The following is a 17,328-nucleotide window of genomic DNA, read 5'->3' as shown; positions in this document are numbered from 1 at the left end:
CAACTAAAAATATATATACAAAAAATTAGCCGGGCATGGTGTATATTTATACAAAATAGGTCATATTCTTGGTTTGCATTTGCTTTAGATGATATTTCATTAAGGCCAAAAATTTAATGAAGAATAATTATGATAACTATATTACATCTACTGACATAGTTACTTTATTACCAGAGTTAGAGGTAATTGGTATTTAGTCTTTAATAGGTTATATATTAAAATGCACATATAGTCTACATATATGATATAGATTACTAATATAAATATTAATATTAAATATCAATGCTAATGTAATAATGTAAATAGTCTACTAATAACATGTCTTTCAATAGACTGGGGCTAAAATATCACAATTCAAATAAGTTAAAAGCCCAGGTTAAAATTATAAATGGTAGATATAAAGATGTTCTTTTCCATTTTAGATTTGCAACACCTAGAGGCAGAAATCCTAATATATAATCTATGTAGTAATTTTCTTCGTACAGAATTTAGCTTTTATTTTCTTTTATTTATGTTTTTGAGACAGGGTCTTGCTCTGTTGTTCTAGCCTGGTCTAGAGTGCAGTGGAGTCATCATAGATCATTGCAACCTCAAACTCCTGAGCTCAAGTTATTCTCCTGACTTAGTCTCCCCAGTACCTGGGGCTACAGGTGTGTGTCACTATGCTGGGCTAATCTTTCTATTTTTATAGAGATGGGGTCTCACTCTTACTCAGGCTAGTCTCCAACTCCTGGCCTCACGTAATCCTCCGGCCACTCAGAATTTAGCTTTCTAATGGTAAATGAGGATAACAGATAGATAAATCAAATGTGTATTGCAAATATCTAACTTTTTGAAATAAAAAAAGAAACAGAAGGGCCAGGCACTCATGCCTGTAATCCTAGCACTTTAGAAGGCCAAGGTGGGAAGATTGCCTGAGACCAAGAGTTTGAGACTAGCCTCAGCAAGAGCAAGACCCCATCCCTAAAAAATTAGAAGAATTTAACTTGGCATAGTAGCGCACACCTATAGTACCAGCTACTAGGGAGGCTGAAGCAGGAGGATCACTTGAGCTCAGGAGTTTGAGGTTACAGTGAACTATGATAATGCCACTGCACTCTAGCCCAGGTAACAGAGTGAGTTCTTATCTCAAAAAGAAAAAACAAGCAAAAAAGTAAAAACAGGAGAAAACAGTTAAAATTTGTAAGAAAATAAATGACTCATAAATTAAACTACCTAAAAAAGCTCATTAATGGATCTGTTTGATTTTTAAATGAGTTGTACTTACGCTTGTCTTTCAGTAAATATGATATCCATACTTTGTGTTTCTCGATCATTTTGAGCTTTAAGCTGAATAAACAATTAACACAGAAGTTAGTGATTAAAAAATAACCATTAAACCGAACTTTCTCTTTGAAGGCTACTCTGGTTATAAAATAAATTAGAAATTATTATAATAATCCTAATGCCACATGCAACGTTTGAGAAAAAACATACAGTAATTGTTTCATTTAACAAACAATAGCAGGTAAAAAGAAATAGTCTTTTTAACAGGCATTGTAATTTCACACCAGAAACAGTCATTGTTCTTGAGTAATCTGTCAAATAATCCAATGTAGACTTAATTTATATAAACAGCATTTCAAGAATTTATTGGGTGTTCAATAAATATTTGATTAATAATATGTTGAATTCAGAACCAACACAAGTTTTATTTTTAAGTCATTCAGGATTTGACCTGAGCACACTCCGTGTTGACTCTACTTGTGCATAGTCAGCATAGAATATTGACTTATCCCAAATAACTGACAAAACACATAAAGAACTTTTTACTTTATATCTGTAATTAAAATATAATTTTTAATTGTGAATTCTCTTGTATACTCAATTATCATGGCTTCAGAACCCCAAACTTAGAAGTCATTTTATAAATTCTATGTTTTCATAGAATAAATAGTCTTTGATCAGGTAAATTAATTATAAGCTCTAAGTTATGAGTAGTATGTTATTTTCACCAAAATGTTTATACTCAAAATAACCTAGCTTTAACATATTTTATTGTTTTCTACCAAATAATTATTCTAAGAACATTGAATATAAATTCTCATTTACCAATGAAAAGTTAGTATATGTTTGGCATTATATCTATTTATTTTTCTCCCTTTGTTACAAAAACTATGTAAATAATGAATGAGATGTGCGCCATCTGGGGGATGATCATGCTGGAAACTCAGACTTGTGGGGGGTGGGGGGAAAGGGCATTTATTGAAACCTTAAAATTGTACCCCCATAATATGCCAGAAAAAAAAAAAAACTATGTAAAGGTACCATTTATCTCCATTGAGTACTTAGCTCCATATATGCAAAAATTAAACCAGAAATATTATAAATTAATATAGACAAGAACATGTAGATGGCATTCTCTTAATGCTGAGTGCAAACACAGCATTGTAGATAGACACTAAACATCCAACCAACAGAAAGAAATTTAAAAAGAACAATTAAGGGAGCTCAACATATAATATAATATATAGCTCAACATATAATAGTGGCACATTTAGGAACACAGTAATACATATCTCAAAGGTCACTAAGGTTTTATAAAACTATTTCTAGATATAAATGCTTTGTTTTGGAACATATGGCTTATATGGATCTATTATTTATATCTATAAATTTTCTTACCATGTTGTAATCATTCATTACTTCTTCCATTTCAGTATTGGTATTAAGTTTATCTACCAACTAAAAACAAAAATTTTAAAAACCATTAATTCTCTATAATTCATAATATAAGTATTCAGTCTTACAAATAATGAGTAGTACTTTAAGTATTAATACTTCTAATTATTTTATCTTCTAAGATTAAAACAAACATTTACCTACATAAGTAAGCATATACTATGCACTTGGCCAATAAGTAAACTATATTTTTTAGTGTGGAAAAGTGAGCAGTAATAAACTATTCTTCCTGCAAATCCCACCTTCTAGAGCTTTGCCTGCTCTAAAAAGATGCTGAGCTTATAAAGAAGGGTCTAGAAAAGATAAAAATTTGGGGAAGATCTGTCACTATTTTTTCCCCAGGACAGAGGAGTGTTAGCAGCTTTACAAATTTACACTGGTGAAAATATAAAAAGATTTTCATCTTCTAAAAATTAAAAGCAAATCAACACGGTAAAGCACAGATAGAAGACACTAGTAAGCCTACTTCAAAAAGTTAGGCAAACGGCTGGACAAGGTGGCTTACGCCTGTAATCCTAGCACTCTGGGAGGCCAAGGGGAGGATATTGCTCAAGGTAAGAGGTTCGAAATCAGCCTAAGCAAGAGCAAGACCACATCTCTACTAAAAATAGAAAGAAAATTAATTGGCCAACTAAAATATATAGAAAAAATTAGCCGGGCACGGTGGCGCATGCCTGTAGTCCCAGCTACTCGGGAGGCTGAGGCAGAAGGATCACTTGAGCCCAGGAGTTTGAGGCTGCTGTGAGCTAGGCTGACGCCAGGGCACTCTAGCCCAAGCAACAGAGTGTGACTCTGTCTCAAAAAAAAAAAAAAAAGTTAGGCAACAATATCAATAGCTAACATAGAGTATTTACCTTGTGTCAAACACTGTTCTGATCCTGTTGTGTGTATTTACTCACTTAGATTTTACAATTACTCTAGGAAGTACATATTATTATCCATATTTTAACAACAGAGAAATTGAGCAAGTGGTGATGCCAGAATTTGAACAGGGGGTCTACTAAAAGCAAACTATTTAAGTACAATTGATTCTAAAAGACTCAGCTTTATTACTGTAATATATATTAGCATATATCACTTTGTTCACTTGTGATTTAAATAATAAGTGCTAGTAAAACCTAACATTTATTGAGTGCTATGTATATGTCAGATATCTAACTAAGTGCTTTCTCTGTATCAGGTATTATTAATAATAGCTCACTAAACCTAAAACAGCATATTTTACATGTTAACATATTTATATGAAGTAATTTACCTAATGCATTCCAGCATAACTAAAAATCCCTTTCACTGAATTATCATTTCATCTTATAAAAACTATTTTTCTCATATTTAAAACAGAACATCACTTATTAAAGAAAATCCCACTGAATATTAGGCCCTACAAAATGCTTGGCATTGTGTAGTCCAGCAAATTTAAGAACTGTAATATATTATAATCAAAAATTTTTATTGATAAATACAATATAATGATATCAAAATATCATAATTTACCTAACCATTATGGTATAATATTTCTTACTTCATCTAACACTACTTTTTTTTTTTTTGAGACTGGGTGTCACTATGTTGCCCAGGCTGATCTCAAACTCCCAGGGCTCAAGCAATCCTCATGCCTCAATCTCCCAAGTAGCTGGGATTATAGGAACATACCACCATGCTCTGTAACACTATTTCTTTTTTTTTTTTTTTTTTTTTTTTTTTTTTTGTTTCTTTTTTTCTTTAAGATAGCTGTAGAAGATGAATGTAACACTATTTCTTGACAGGAGTAGTGAGATAACAGTTTGTCTCTTTCATTAAATCCAGAAACTATTGCTGCCTAAAGCACTTTAGGAGTTGAAAGAAAGAAAATTCTGACACAAGAAATTTTCATGGGGCCAAGATCACCCCAAGGATTGAGGCCATTATCAACACTGCCCACAGGACTGTTTCTTCTGAAATTCCACATTTAGAAGCATCCTTGGTGGAACTATGTTTATGTTATATACTCTATTTTGACTGAATATACATACTATTTTGAATAACACATATGTATGGAAGTAATCTGTATACTAAATAATTCTTAAAATTTTATAATGACACTCCATAGAAAGGTAAAATGTGTTTTTAAAGCATTGACATTGTTAATGCCAATGAATTTTAGCTACTTTTAAATTATTTAAATTATTATTTTAATAGGAAAAAGTATGTGTATATATATATATATAAGTTAATGTATTTTTTAAAAAAATACTGGAAGAATACATATCAATCTGTTAAGACAAGTTACCTCTAGAGAGGGAAATGAGGGAGAAAGGAAAGGGATACTTTATTCTCTGTACTTTTTATGATTTCAATCTTTCACAATAAATATGTATGTATGCATTATTTAGTATTTAAAATGATATATTTTTAAAGTGGTAAAAAGCAATGAAAATATTCAAGGAAACTTTCTCAGAAAAGAGCAAATACCATGTTGTAATCTGCTAGTTGTCCTTGAAACTCTTTGATTTCAACAGCTAAAGTTTCAGCCCTGCAAGCATAAAATAAATACGTAAATAAGCAGATGAGCAATATGAACATAATGGATAAGTACAAATTCAGTATTATAAGTACAAAATACTGAATGAGTTTTGAATACTTATTCAGTAGTATGAGTACATAAAAAAGATCTTGTATGTTTTAACTGCAAAATTACTCACCTCTTTTCATATGACAAATATACGGAATTCTCTTGATTGTACATTTCTATTTCTTTCTGAAGTTTATTAATTTCAGTTGTAAGTTCACTTATTTTACTTCTAATTGAAAAGAAATAAGAAAATCAGCAATACCTCTAATCCAGAGAAGACTCTTTATAGTTAAACAAAACTTACTTTCCATAAATGTGTAACAATAATATAAATGATTTTGTGAAACTCACTAAAAAAAAGTCTAAGTGGTTTATTTCATTAAGAATGAGGCATATCCTTTCCTATTCTATTCAACTGATGATAGAAACTGATATAGAGTCTCTATTCATTAAGAAAGATGAAAAAGAACCAGAATGGAGGCCTGGTCAAACCAGCACAATCCATACACAGACATAGGTATCTAACTGCTATCTTCACAGCTTCTGCTACCCTCTAGAGCATGATTTCTCAACAGTGGCACTAAGGACTTTGTGGTTCACGGTGGGAGCTATCTTGTGCACTGTGGAATGTTTAACAGCATCCCAAGTCTGAATGCCAGTAGCACCTTTCCCTAACCTCAGTTATTACAACCAAAAAAGTGTGCAGAAATTGCCAAATGTTCCCTTGGGGGCAAAATCACCACCAGTTGAGAACCACTGCTGAGGACCAATTACGCAAACAGCTAAAACTTATCTTTGACACAGAAGCACAAATCCTAGAGAACATAGGCAATGAAATGATGAGGAATAGCTATATTTCCTTTCCTTCTTTTGATTAAAAAATGGTGGAATATCAGAGATACCATATAACTGATGGTTTTACTATCTTTCTTACTGATCTTAGCTTTATGGACAGATGGGGAAAACCTTTACTTTTCTTTGTTGCCTTCTAGTAATTTGAAACTCAAAAGGAACCAGGTAATTGAGAAACAAAAGAATCAATAAGGGCTAAGAAAGAAAATAGGGCATTTAGGGTACAGTGGAAGGATGGATGAAATGAAATGGAAATAAGAGAGAAAGAGATACAAATGATGAGCCATGAAGAAAATAAAGTAAAATGGGGAAAATGGAGATAGGACAGTAGGACATTTGAGCAGAGAAAAAGGTAAGAAGAGAATAAGAAAAAAGTACCTAATTTAGAGATACCTACTCAAAGATATATAACAAAGCATATAAATTAATTAAGATTAGGCCACATTTGTAGCAATTGACCAAATAGATATTTATGTAAAACTCTGCACTGATTAATGTATCATAAATAAGTATACACATTGCCCTTTCTTATTAAAGTAATTGATGATGTTTTAATGATATGAATAATACATTTCAGAATAATTATTTTAAAAAGCATAAAATATCATTCTTATCATTAGATGAAAAAAGTGAACTCTATTTTTTGTGGTTTTATTCCTTTTCCTTTTTTAAAATTTTAATAGAGTTAGGGGGTACAAGTTGAATCTATTACAAGTACATACTGTATAGTGGTAAAATCTGGGCTTTTGGTGTACCCATGATCCAAATAATGTACATTGTACCCCATAAAAAAATGAACTTCAAATAAGCTATAGTTTGAATGTTTGGGTCTTCTCCAAAATTTACATTGAAATGTAATCCCAAGGAAACAGTATTAAAAGGTGGGGCCTTTAGGACATAATTGGGCCATGAGGACTCTACCCTCGCAGATGGAACTTGTGCCTTATAAAAGGGCTGCAGAGGCCAGGCATGGTGACTCATGCCTGTAATCCTAGCAATTTGGAGGCTAAGGTGGGATGATTGCTTGAGGCCAGGAGTTCAAGACCAGCATGGACAACATAGTAAGACCTTGTCTCTAAACAAAACATGGTGGCATGGGCCTACAGTGCCAGCTACTCTTAAGGCTGAGGCAGGAGGCCCGCTTGAGTCCAGGAGTTTGAGGTTGCAGGGAGCTATGATTGTGCAACTATACTCCAGCCTGGGCAACAGAACAAGATGCTTAGAATAGGATAGGCTAGAGTAGAGTAGAGTAGAATAGAATAGAATAGAATAGAATAGAATAGAATAGAATAGAATAGAATAGAATAGAATAGAATAGCATAGCATAGCATAGCATAGCATAGCATAGCATAGCATAGCATAGCATAGCATAGCTGGAGAAAACTGGGTAGGCCCTTTTTTGCCCTTCCACTCTTCTACCATGAGGATGTGTAGACTGGGCCATCTATGAGGAACAGGCCCTATGCAGACACGGAACCTCCTAGCACTTTGATCATGGACTTTCCAGCCACCAGACAGTAAGAAATAAATTTCTATTACTTATAAATTATCCAGGTACTTTTTGACAGCAGCACAAATGGACTGAGATAAAATAAATAGCTCACATACATGCAAATACATCAAATTAGAAATCTCAACCTAATTATATTATCACATGTATTTTGCAACATAGCCAAATTTACCAGACATTATGTTAGAATACAAAATAATTCTTAGAAATCAACAGATACCTAATTATCTTGGTAAGTACCACAGCTAAAACCTTCATGATCATGCATAGAAAAGACATGTTTATTAAACATACCTAAGAAGCCCAAGATAGTAGGATTTGTCTAAAATTTGCCTTTGGGGACCTAAAAAAAATTTTTTTTAAATGTTAGTGTTCAGTTTTGAAATGCTACTAAAATAGCAAATCCAATGTACAACCAGAATTACACTCCACAATTCTCAGATAGTCCTCATGAATGCCCCAATAAATCAAGAATAATCAACTCATTTTTTCACATCATTGATGATTATTAAACAAACATTTCTAAATAATCAATTGGTTTTTAATATTTATTGAGCTAAATAGTATTATAACAAAGAAAATTTAAGTCTCCTGAAAGGAATGACATACTATATTATGAAAAGTAGTACGTATCCTATAATTAATTTTGTACAAGAAGAATATCTTCAATCCTGATAAATCATCTGTCACAAATACAGAAAAAAAAAAAAAAAAAACTCTTTATACAAGAGTTCACCATGCTTTGGTTATATATACCACAGACCAAATTTCTGAATCATACCATACAACGTACTATACGCTTGTCTAAACATACATACAGAGAGGCATAACGGGAGATTCAGCATAAATCTATGTGCTAGCCTCATTTCCTTACTTAAGCATTATAATAGAGTATTAGTTATCAGAAAGAAGTAACATTTCTTGACTCACTTCTCATAAATACACAGACATTCTAATAGTGTCATTTTGATATAGAAACTACCAAAAAGTATTTCAGAATATTTTCATATAGGCCTAGGAATCTAATTTTCAATCTTGAGCTTTTCTTCAAAACTATTTCAAATTTCTTCAAGTTATAGCAAAGCTCTATGTTCAAAAATATGGAGATCAAATAGCTTTTATATTTATATATAGCTTTCTAGTTCACAATGTATTTTCACATTCATTTTGTTATTTAACCCTCACAACAATTTTTTTTTTTGAGACAGAGTCTCACTTTGTTGCCCAGGCTAGACTGAGTGCCGTGGCGTCAGCCTAGCTCACAGCAACCTCAAACTCCTGGGCTGAAGCAATCCTCCTGCCTCAGCCTCCCAAGTAGCTGGGACTACAGGCATGCGCCACCATGCCCGGCTAATTTTTTCTATATACGTATTAGTTGGCCAATTAATTTCTTTCTATTTATAGTAGAGATGGGGTCTCACTCTTGCTCAGGCTGGTTTCGAACTCCTGACCTCGAGCAATCCGCCTGCCAGAGTGCTAGGATTACAGGCGTGAGCCACTGCGCCCGGCCCCTCACAACAATTTTCTGAATCAAAGAATAAGAATTACATACTATAATTCTGATTACATGCTATAATTACATGTAATAATTCTTATAGGCTATAATTCAGATTTAGTAATATGCTACTGTAATACTTTTTATATAAAATATACTTATCTTCCTAAATAGATACCTTTCATCCCAGTTTTCATTCCACTCAAACCTTGTTGTGTTACAGGACGATCAGCAACTTTGATTTGAGAAGACAAAACTCCACCTGTTCCTATGGGACCACTTCGAGAACCTGGTCTCGCTGTGCCAGGTGGCACCTAAATGACAAACAAGATTTCATTTTTAGTAAAGTGAAAAAAACCACTGTGCTTCTACTACTATACAATTACAAAGAGAATTTTTTTAAAAATCAAAATTCTCTATAATTTATAAAATATTCCTATATTTTTTCAACATCTAAAATATTAAATACTATTATTCATTTTAAAATTCTATGAATATTAAATAATACATTTCATTAAAATTTAAAATTTTATATGTAGATGTTACTTATAATACCTCAAAACCGGAAAGGAGCTAAATGTCCACAGTAGAAAATGAAAACAAGTTGCAGTATGTAAAATGTAGTTTATAAAAGAACATTTATAATTCTATTTTTGTAGAAAAAAGTCTAGAGAATCATAAAAAACAGTAATAATGATATTATAGTTGATTTTCATTTTCTCCTTTATACAATTTAGTGTTTTCAGCATTATTACAATGAGTATATATTACCTTTAAAATCAGGAAAAAATAAGAAAATTTTCATTTTGAAAAAAAAAATTAGATATAATTCCATCACAAGATGGCCATTTAAGTACTAACAGGCTTATATCATTCAGCAAGTATTCGAATTTTTACTTATCATGAGTCTCTACTACAGGTCTACAAAATCTAATGTAACATTACATACCCAGAGGAAAGGACAAAAGAACAAAATACTCCCTTCTTGTCAGTTCATATAATATATACAGGTATGGGAAGATATAAAAGACTACTTGAAACTGTTCCAAGATTACCCTCCTTTTTCTGTTTATCTTCCTTACCCTCTTCTTTTTTTCTCCCCTCTCTACCAAAATGTAAAGTAGTAGATTAGATAGGAGTAGAAATTTTAGATAGGGGTTGGATATAATCATTGCCATTCATTTTGGAGTTTTTAATTCTATTAGCTAGTAGCCTTTGATCCTATGAGACAACATAGTTCTTAAGTGATTCTGACAATTACTTGGGTATGGGGGCCAGCAGCAACATACATTCCAGAGAATGTATTGGACACAGGAACAATGTCAACTATAAATTCAAATGAAATACGTTCAGGGTTATGTTGAGTGATCTTAGCAGAGAATGCTAAATCTCTCCCTGGGTAAAACTTCTGAACAATTTCCTCTTTGGCTTTCTGCAAACATAATTGTGAGAGTTACTCAAATAACCATACTATGTACTATTTTTTTTTCCTTTACCAAATGAAAGTATAGAGAAGAAAGTATAAATTAAAACTATACACATTAAAAAGAATGAAGTAGATGTATATATATTCACATAGAAATATATTCACAATATATTACCAAAAGGAACAGACAAGATAAATAACAATGTATATAGCACTATACTGATTTTGGAATAAATCAAAACCATACAAACTATACATGCATATGTGTTTGTGTGTTTGTAAATGCACAGAAAAAAAAGTCTGGAGGATACAGACCACACTGTTGACACTGGCTATAGCTGGAATAGAAAGTAACTCTGACACTTCTCCATTGTTTATGTTTTACTACAAGCATTATTATTTTCAAAACTGCAAACATTAAATAGGTAAAGTGCCTGGCAAATTTAGGTGGCCCATAAATGTCAGATTCTTTTTATAGTCAATTAACAAATATCAATTCTTACTAGAATAAAAAAAAAGATACCCTAGCTTAGTACCATATCTATGAAGGCTTTAGAAAAATCATTTCTGTTTAAGTTGATGATGATGTGATAATATTATCTGAAACTCTAGAAAAATCTGAAAACTTTAAGAAAACCTGACTTTAAAAAGATTATTCCATCCAAAAATGATGCTCTTCTTATGAGTTAAATACAGGACCCAGCATTATCTGTAGTGTGCAGTTAGTTAGTCTAATGTCAGAGCTTGAGTATTGGCCCTATGCATCTTCTGAGTTAGTCAAAAGCATCTGTGTGAACATCAGAGAAATTATGGATATTTTAGTGTATTGATTTTTTTCCCATTTTCTTCCTTTGTATGTATGCATAAATGTACACTGGTATGTTAAATTGATACCACAATGCTTTTTTAACTTAATATTGTATTATATCACTTCCTTGAGTTTCTTGGAAAATAATTTCTAATGACTACCTGATAACCTATTATAGGAGCAGACAATTTAAGATTCACTATCATAAGGTCATTTAGTTTGTTGCCAAATTTTTACTACTATAATAATAGTGAAAATGCAATAATTATCTTTATAGAATATTTTGCTTAGAATGGTCAATTTATAAACTTCATCCAACTTTTCCTAATGTGATGTGTTTCTCTTACTGATTCATTGATTTATGACACTCTCTCTCTTGCATCAACAAGCTCTTAACATCTACTAGAGTTTATTTCTAGATTGCTGTGGCATTCAGAGTATTAGAGTATTATACTACTTCTCATTTTTGTTTTGTTATTCTAGATGAATTTTAGAAAAGTTTTATAATGATATTCCCCTCCAGAAGAAATCTCATGAAATTTTGATTGGGCATAGGGTTTATAGCCTTAATATAGAAAGAGCTCTTACAAATTAGAAAAGTTTGCTTTTTCATTTTAAGATTCTGAACTGTACACATATTAGACATATATTTTTCCAGTATATCACCTCTCTTTTAATTTTTTATGGTGCTTTCCATTTTTGCAAATTTAAATATACAAATATAAAAATACGTTCCTTTTTAGTACTTGGTATTTCCACCATTTATAGAAAGACCTAACCCATATCAAGTTTATACAAAATACTTACCTAGGTTTTCCTACATTGTGGTTTCACTTGTAAAATACCAAGTTTCTAAGCTATATAAAATTCTTATAAAAGGTGTGAGGGAGGGATCAAAATTATTTTTAAACAAATAGTTTACCAGTTATTGGAATATTCTATTGAATATACCATGATTTTCCAACTAAAGTAAAACACAACCTTAATCATTAACTAAATTCTTATATATGCTTGATTTTATTTCTGTTCTATTCTACTTCATTTTATTCTGGCCAATACACTATGCCACTTAAATTATTGTAGCTTTAAGAAAAGTATCCGCAAGAACAGGCATCTTACCTCAATAAATGTCTTTCAAACATTCTCCCACATTTATCCTTCTAGATGCTTCCCCAAAAGTAAACAATATATAACAATATGCATATAGAATAAAGGAACAACAAAGTAGAATCTCTTATTATACAGAGGATTTCCAATTTCTACCAGAATACATGCACAAGTATTCAACAAATTTGTTTTAAACTTACGCTAGTTGTCACTCGAGTATTAGCTGATGGGGGTCGTATTCCAGAAGGAGGCCTTCCTGTCAACCCAATTCCACCTCGTGAAACAGGGCGAGGTACTGAAGATTTGTTATTACTGGCCATTGTTTGTTCACTTTAACTCCTGTTTGGAAATAACAAATAGTTCAATTCTCCTTTGATGCCTTCTATAGTAAGATGCTAATGATCCATCATATCCTTACTTCAAAAATTAAATTCACAATGATTTTTCTTGCAAACTGGCATTCCAGGTAACACAACAAACCTTAGCTTGCTTTAACTTTGTTCAAATTTGACATTAATGTTCCATTTAGAAATATGAGGTCATTTACAACAGCATTTCTTCCTCATCTCCCTATTACCACCAAAATGCAAGCCCCTGTAGTTATCTATTTCTCTTATGTTCTCATCCTATACTCTGGTAAGCCTTCTCTCTCCTGACATATCTGGTGTCTTTCTTCTCTCCCAATCTTTTCTCTGTGCTTTCTGGTCCATGATTAACTCTCTTATATTCTCAATCTTTTTTTTTTTTTAACTTTTTTCTTCTTTTTTTCATTTATTTTAATTTTTTGCTAACAGCATCGAGGAAATTCTCAAGCTTTTTACAAGTACTTCCTATTACTCTTCACTTTAACCTTCCCCTGAAGGTAACGCTTTCAGTAGTGAAGGCTGTTTTAGCTTCTTGTTCCACAATTTCAAAGCAAAGGAGGTGGCATTCTCCTTGCTCAACAGTGTCACTTTCAAAACATTATTCTCCCGCATCTTTAAAAAAATAAACAATACTGGCAAGAAGACTTAGCAGAAAAAATAAATAAATAAATAAATAAATAAATAAATAAACAGGATTTAATTCCTTTGAGGATAAGGGAATGCAACCATATTGCCCTGATCTTTCCTGGTTGCTGTTATCTTGTGATCCCCTAATCTCGCCTCCACCTGTACTAAAGTCTTTTGTACCTAGTTCACAGCTTCTCTATTCCAATTTACCTTCATTCTGGATGATTTCCATTCAGATACTAGAACCAACATCCAATACTTTAGCTTCACAGTTCCCTGATCTCAATAAATACTTTATTCTCTGACCTTAATCTCCTCTCCTTCTACTCTTTTTTCATCTTTATTCCTACTACACTTGCCTTTAAACTATTTCCTTCATTCATTCATTCTCTCCAGTTCATCATCCCTCCCATTTATTCATCAGAATATAATGTTACTTAAAATTCTGGTTGATAATTAAGAGTAGCAATTTTCAAATTGTGGGTCATGACCTATTAGTGGGTTATGAAAACACTTCGGCAGTTTATAACAATATGCTTTAAACATGAAATAAAACAGAAAAAATAGTTTACTGAATAATAGGCCAGGTAAATATTGTCTCATTAAATTTTTGTTTCAGTTATATTTATATAAATCTACATATGTATATACTAGACTGTAACATACAAATGTGTGTCCTATCTTAAGTCATGCAAAAGAAGTTATGAAGACACTGATCTAGAGAGAGAATATGCAGAAAAAAAGAATAGTGCCCAAGATTCTGTTCTGAAGAATGTCAATACATACAGATCATACAGAAAAGGAGAAACTAATATAAGAGACTGAAAATAAAGGCTCAGAAAGAAGAGAGAAAAACGAGGAGTGTGTGTCAGAGATGCCAAGAGAAGGCATGAATGTTTTTTTTTTTTTTTTTTTGAGACAGAGTCTCACTTTGTTACCCAGGCTAGAGTGAGTGCCGTGGCATCAGCCTAGCTCACAGCAACCTCAAACTCCTGGGCTCAAGCAATCCTCCTGCCTCAGCCTCCCGAGTAGCTGGGACTACAGGCATGTGCCACCATGCCCGGCTAATTTTTTCTATATATATTAGTTGGCCAATTAATTTCTTTCTGTTTATAGTAGAGACGGGGTCTCACTCTTGCTCAGGCTTGTTTCGAACTCCTGACCTTGAGCAATCCGCCCGCCTCGGCCTCCCAGAGAGCTAGGATTACAGGCATGAGCCACGGCGCCCGGCCTACATGAATGTTTAAGTATGCCATTTACTGCTGGAAATTCAAGTAAGATAAAAACCGAAATGTCCACTGAAGTTTCCAACCAAGGAATCATTAGTGACCTTGACAAGGGCAGTTTCAAGGACTCTCTTCTCTACATGAAACTACTGTCTCATGAGCACCATCAATTAATTTGTATCCTCAAACTCTTCTCCAACCCATCTGGCAAAATCAGAAACCCTTCTTTACATCCAAACTGAATTGCTGAACATTACTGATGGACATAACACAACTGTATAGATTGGAGTACTGCAAAGTGATAGCCACCAATCTTAGGTGGACCTTTATCTCAGAAATTATTTTATTTATCCTTGAAAAATATTCAATCTCAATAACCATCCCTTTTCTCATTCAATATCTACCTCTATTCTGACCTACCCTTTTGATCCCATCTCCTTGGAGGCATTATCTCCACTCCTGCTGATACCTTTAAACTTTATCCTTTCAGTCTGTTACCACGTTCAATTCTTATTAACTTCAAAAACTAATTTCTCAATCCTATAACCACTTCTAACTCAAGCCCATATATCCTTTCCTTATGCAGCTAAATTGTTTTTTTCTTTTTAAATTAAATCATATTTTTCTTTATTTATTTTTCTATTTTACCCACCAGCAGAATCTCAGTAACAGCTAAATTGTTTTAAGAGCAGCTTACATGAACTACTCTCTACGACTTCAATTTCCACTATCTCCTATCTCTACTTTGCCACTGTTTCATTCAAATCACCCCTGCTGATATTGCTATGGATGTCACCCCACTGCTACTGGTGTCTACTCCACATGAAACCATCTACATGACATTCTTCTCTTCTGGACCCCCTTTTGTCAGTCTCCTTGATTTGCCCTTAAATAGCAGAATTCCCTAAGATACTATCGACAATTTATTTTTCTTTTCTCTAAGTTCTCCTTGGACTGCCTCATCCACATTCAGGGACTTAACAATTAATAAGCTGATGACTTCAGCCCAGATCTTTCCCACTCAGGTTGAGTTGTTTATATTCAAATTATTTAATGTCTCCATTTAGGTGTTTTCTAAATATTTCTAAATAAACATGTAATCATTATCATATCCCTCAAATTTTCCCCTCCTCTTGGTACTGCTTCCTAGTCACACAAGTCAGAAATTTCCTTGATTTCTCTTTCTTCCTCACTTCCCATAACTGGTCATATAGTCCTACTGAGTTTTTTGGATTTTTTTTTTTTTTTGTCCTACCAATTTTGTCCAAAAATCTTTAACAAGTATCTTTCTCTCTATCCCTACAGTATTGGCCAGTTCAGAGTATCACTGACTCAAGTGGATTATTATACCAGTCTCTTTAAGTGTCCCCTTGCCTGACACACATCTTGCCTATTATCTTCTCTAGGAACCCTTCTACTACTAGTCCACAACCACCCCTACACCTTCTTCAATTTAACTTTACAGGCCTGTTCTATTTTCTACCATGCACATCTCTATTTCAGTACCTATCACACCAATGGGAAGAATCTACTTAAGCATTTCTCTCCCTTGATGGCCACACCTACATTTGATTTATGTATCCCCAGGATCTGTCTCAGTGACAAGCAGAAACTTTCTGCTCTCTTTGGTACCTTTTGAATTTCCTCCCACATGAAGGTGTTCCCAATTATAAAATTTACTAAATTGTCAAAAATGAAACAAAACATTCCTTGAACTAAATGGTTTCTTTGTTTCTATACTGTGTCCAGTACTACTTCTCTGTTTTTTTGTTTTGCTTCATTTTTTACCCATGATCAATCCTTGGATTGCTTCTTTCTGCAATCTTCCATCCTTTTAACATCAACTATGTAGATGGCTCATAAATCAATGTCTACAGTTCAGTCCTTTAAACTGAATGCCAATTCTAAATTTTCAATTATTTATTGGAAATTTCAAATTCAGATAACCATTATCACTTCATTTGAATATGTTCACACCAAACTTTTATAATCCTTCCATCCTACCTAAATCCCTGATTCTATTTCCTTGCTGTTTTGAACTCTGCAGACAAAGCAATAGAAAATTTTCTATGGAAAAAGTAGTTTTGTCAAATGACATTTTAAAAGGAAGGCAAAGTCTACAATCAAGATGGTTTTTACAAAAGAAAACTAATACAATAAAAATCTGTTTCCAGTGGAATCAGTCACTGTTACTCCAGCTTTACTGATAATGTCGAGAAAATCTATACTATACCGAAATTTCACCCAGTTTTCTTTGCCACTGCTTTACTGTAGTGGAAAAAGCTTACCATTACATCAGTCCCATTAGGTTAAGAAAAGGGAGAGGTGGCCCAGCTCGGTGGCTCACACTTGTAATCCTAGCACTCTGGGAAGCCAAAGTGGGTGGATTGCTCAAGGTCAGGAGTTCGAAACAAGCCTGAGCAAGAGCGAGACCCCGTCTCTACTATAAATACAAAGAAATTAATTGGCCAACTAATATATATAGAAAAAATTAGCCGGGCATGGTGGCACATGCCTGTAGTCCCAGCTACTTGGGAGACTGAGGCAAGAGGATTGCTTGAACCTAGGAGATTGAGGTTGCTGTGAGCCAGCTGACACCATGGCACTCACTCTAGCCTGGGCAACAAAGGAGACTCTGTC

The 17,328-nt window shown here is 33.2% G+C and overlaps 1 protein-coding gene across 4 annotated transcripts in view; it reads right to left on the bottom strand.

Moving 5' to 3' along the window:
- Positions 1–17,328, bottom strand: part of IFT74 (intraflagellar transport 74) — a 91,716-nt gene that overhangs the window by 73,152 nt on the left and 1,236 nt on the right. For all 4 annotated transcript variants that reach the window (XM_076008788.1, XM_076008785.1, XM_076008787.1 and 1 more), the window contains 7 exons: positions 12,671–12,809; positions 9,308–9,443; positions 7,929–7,977; positions 5,403–5,501; positions 5,173–5,233; positions 2,665–2,724; positions 1,268–1,329 (listed from right to left, as the gene is read on the bottom strand). In XM_076008788.1, the coding sequence (XP_075864903.1) occupies positions 1,268–1,329; positions 2,665–2,724; positions 5,173–5,233; positions 5,403–5,501; positions 7,929–7,977; positions 9,308–9,443; positions 12,671–12,790 (587 nt within the window). In that variant the 5' untranslated portion in view covers positions 12,791–12,809. The remainder of the gene's footprint in view (positions 1–1,267; positions 1,330–2,664; positions 2,725–5,172; positions 5,234–5,402; positions 5,502–7,928; positions 7,978–9,307; positions 9,444–12,670; positions 12,810–17,328) is intronic.

The sequence above is a fragment of the Microcebus murinus genome, chromosome 12, assembly GCF_040939455.1.
Source record: "Microcebus murinus isolate Inina chromosome 12, M.murinus_Inina_mat1.0, whole genome shotgun sequence".
Taxonomy (NCBI): domain Eukaryota; kingdom Metazoa; phylum Chordata; class Mammalia; order Primates; family Cheirogaleidae; genus Microcebus; species Microcebus murinus.
This window is presented reverse-complemented; position numbering and strand designations above follow the sequence as displayed.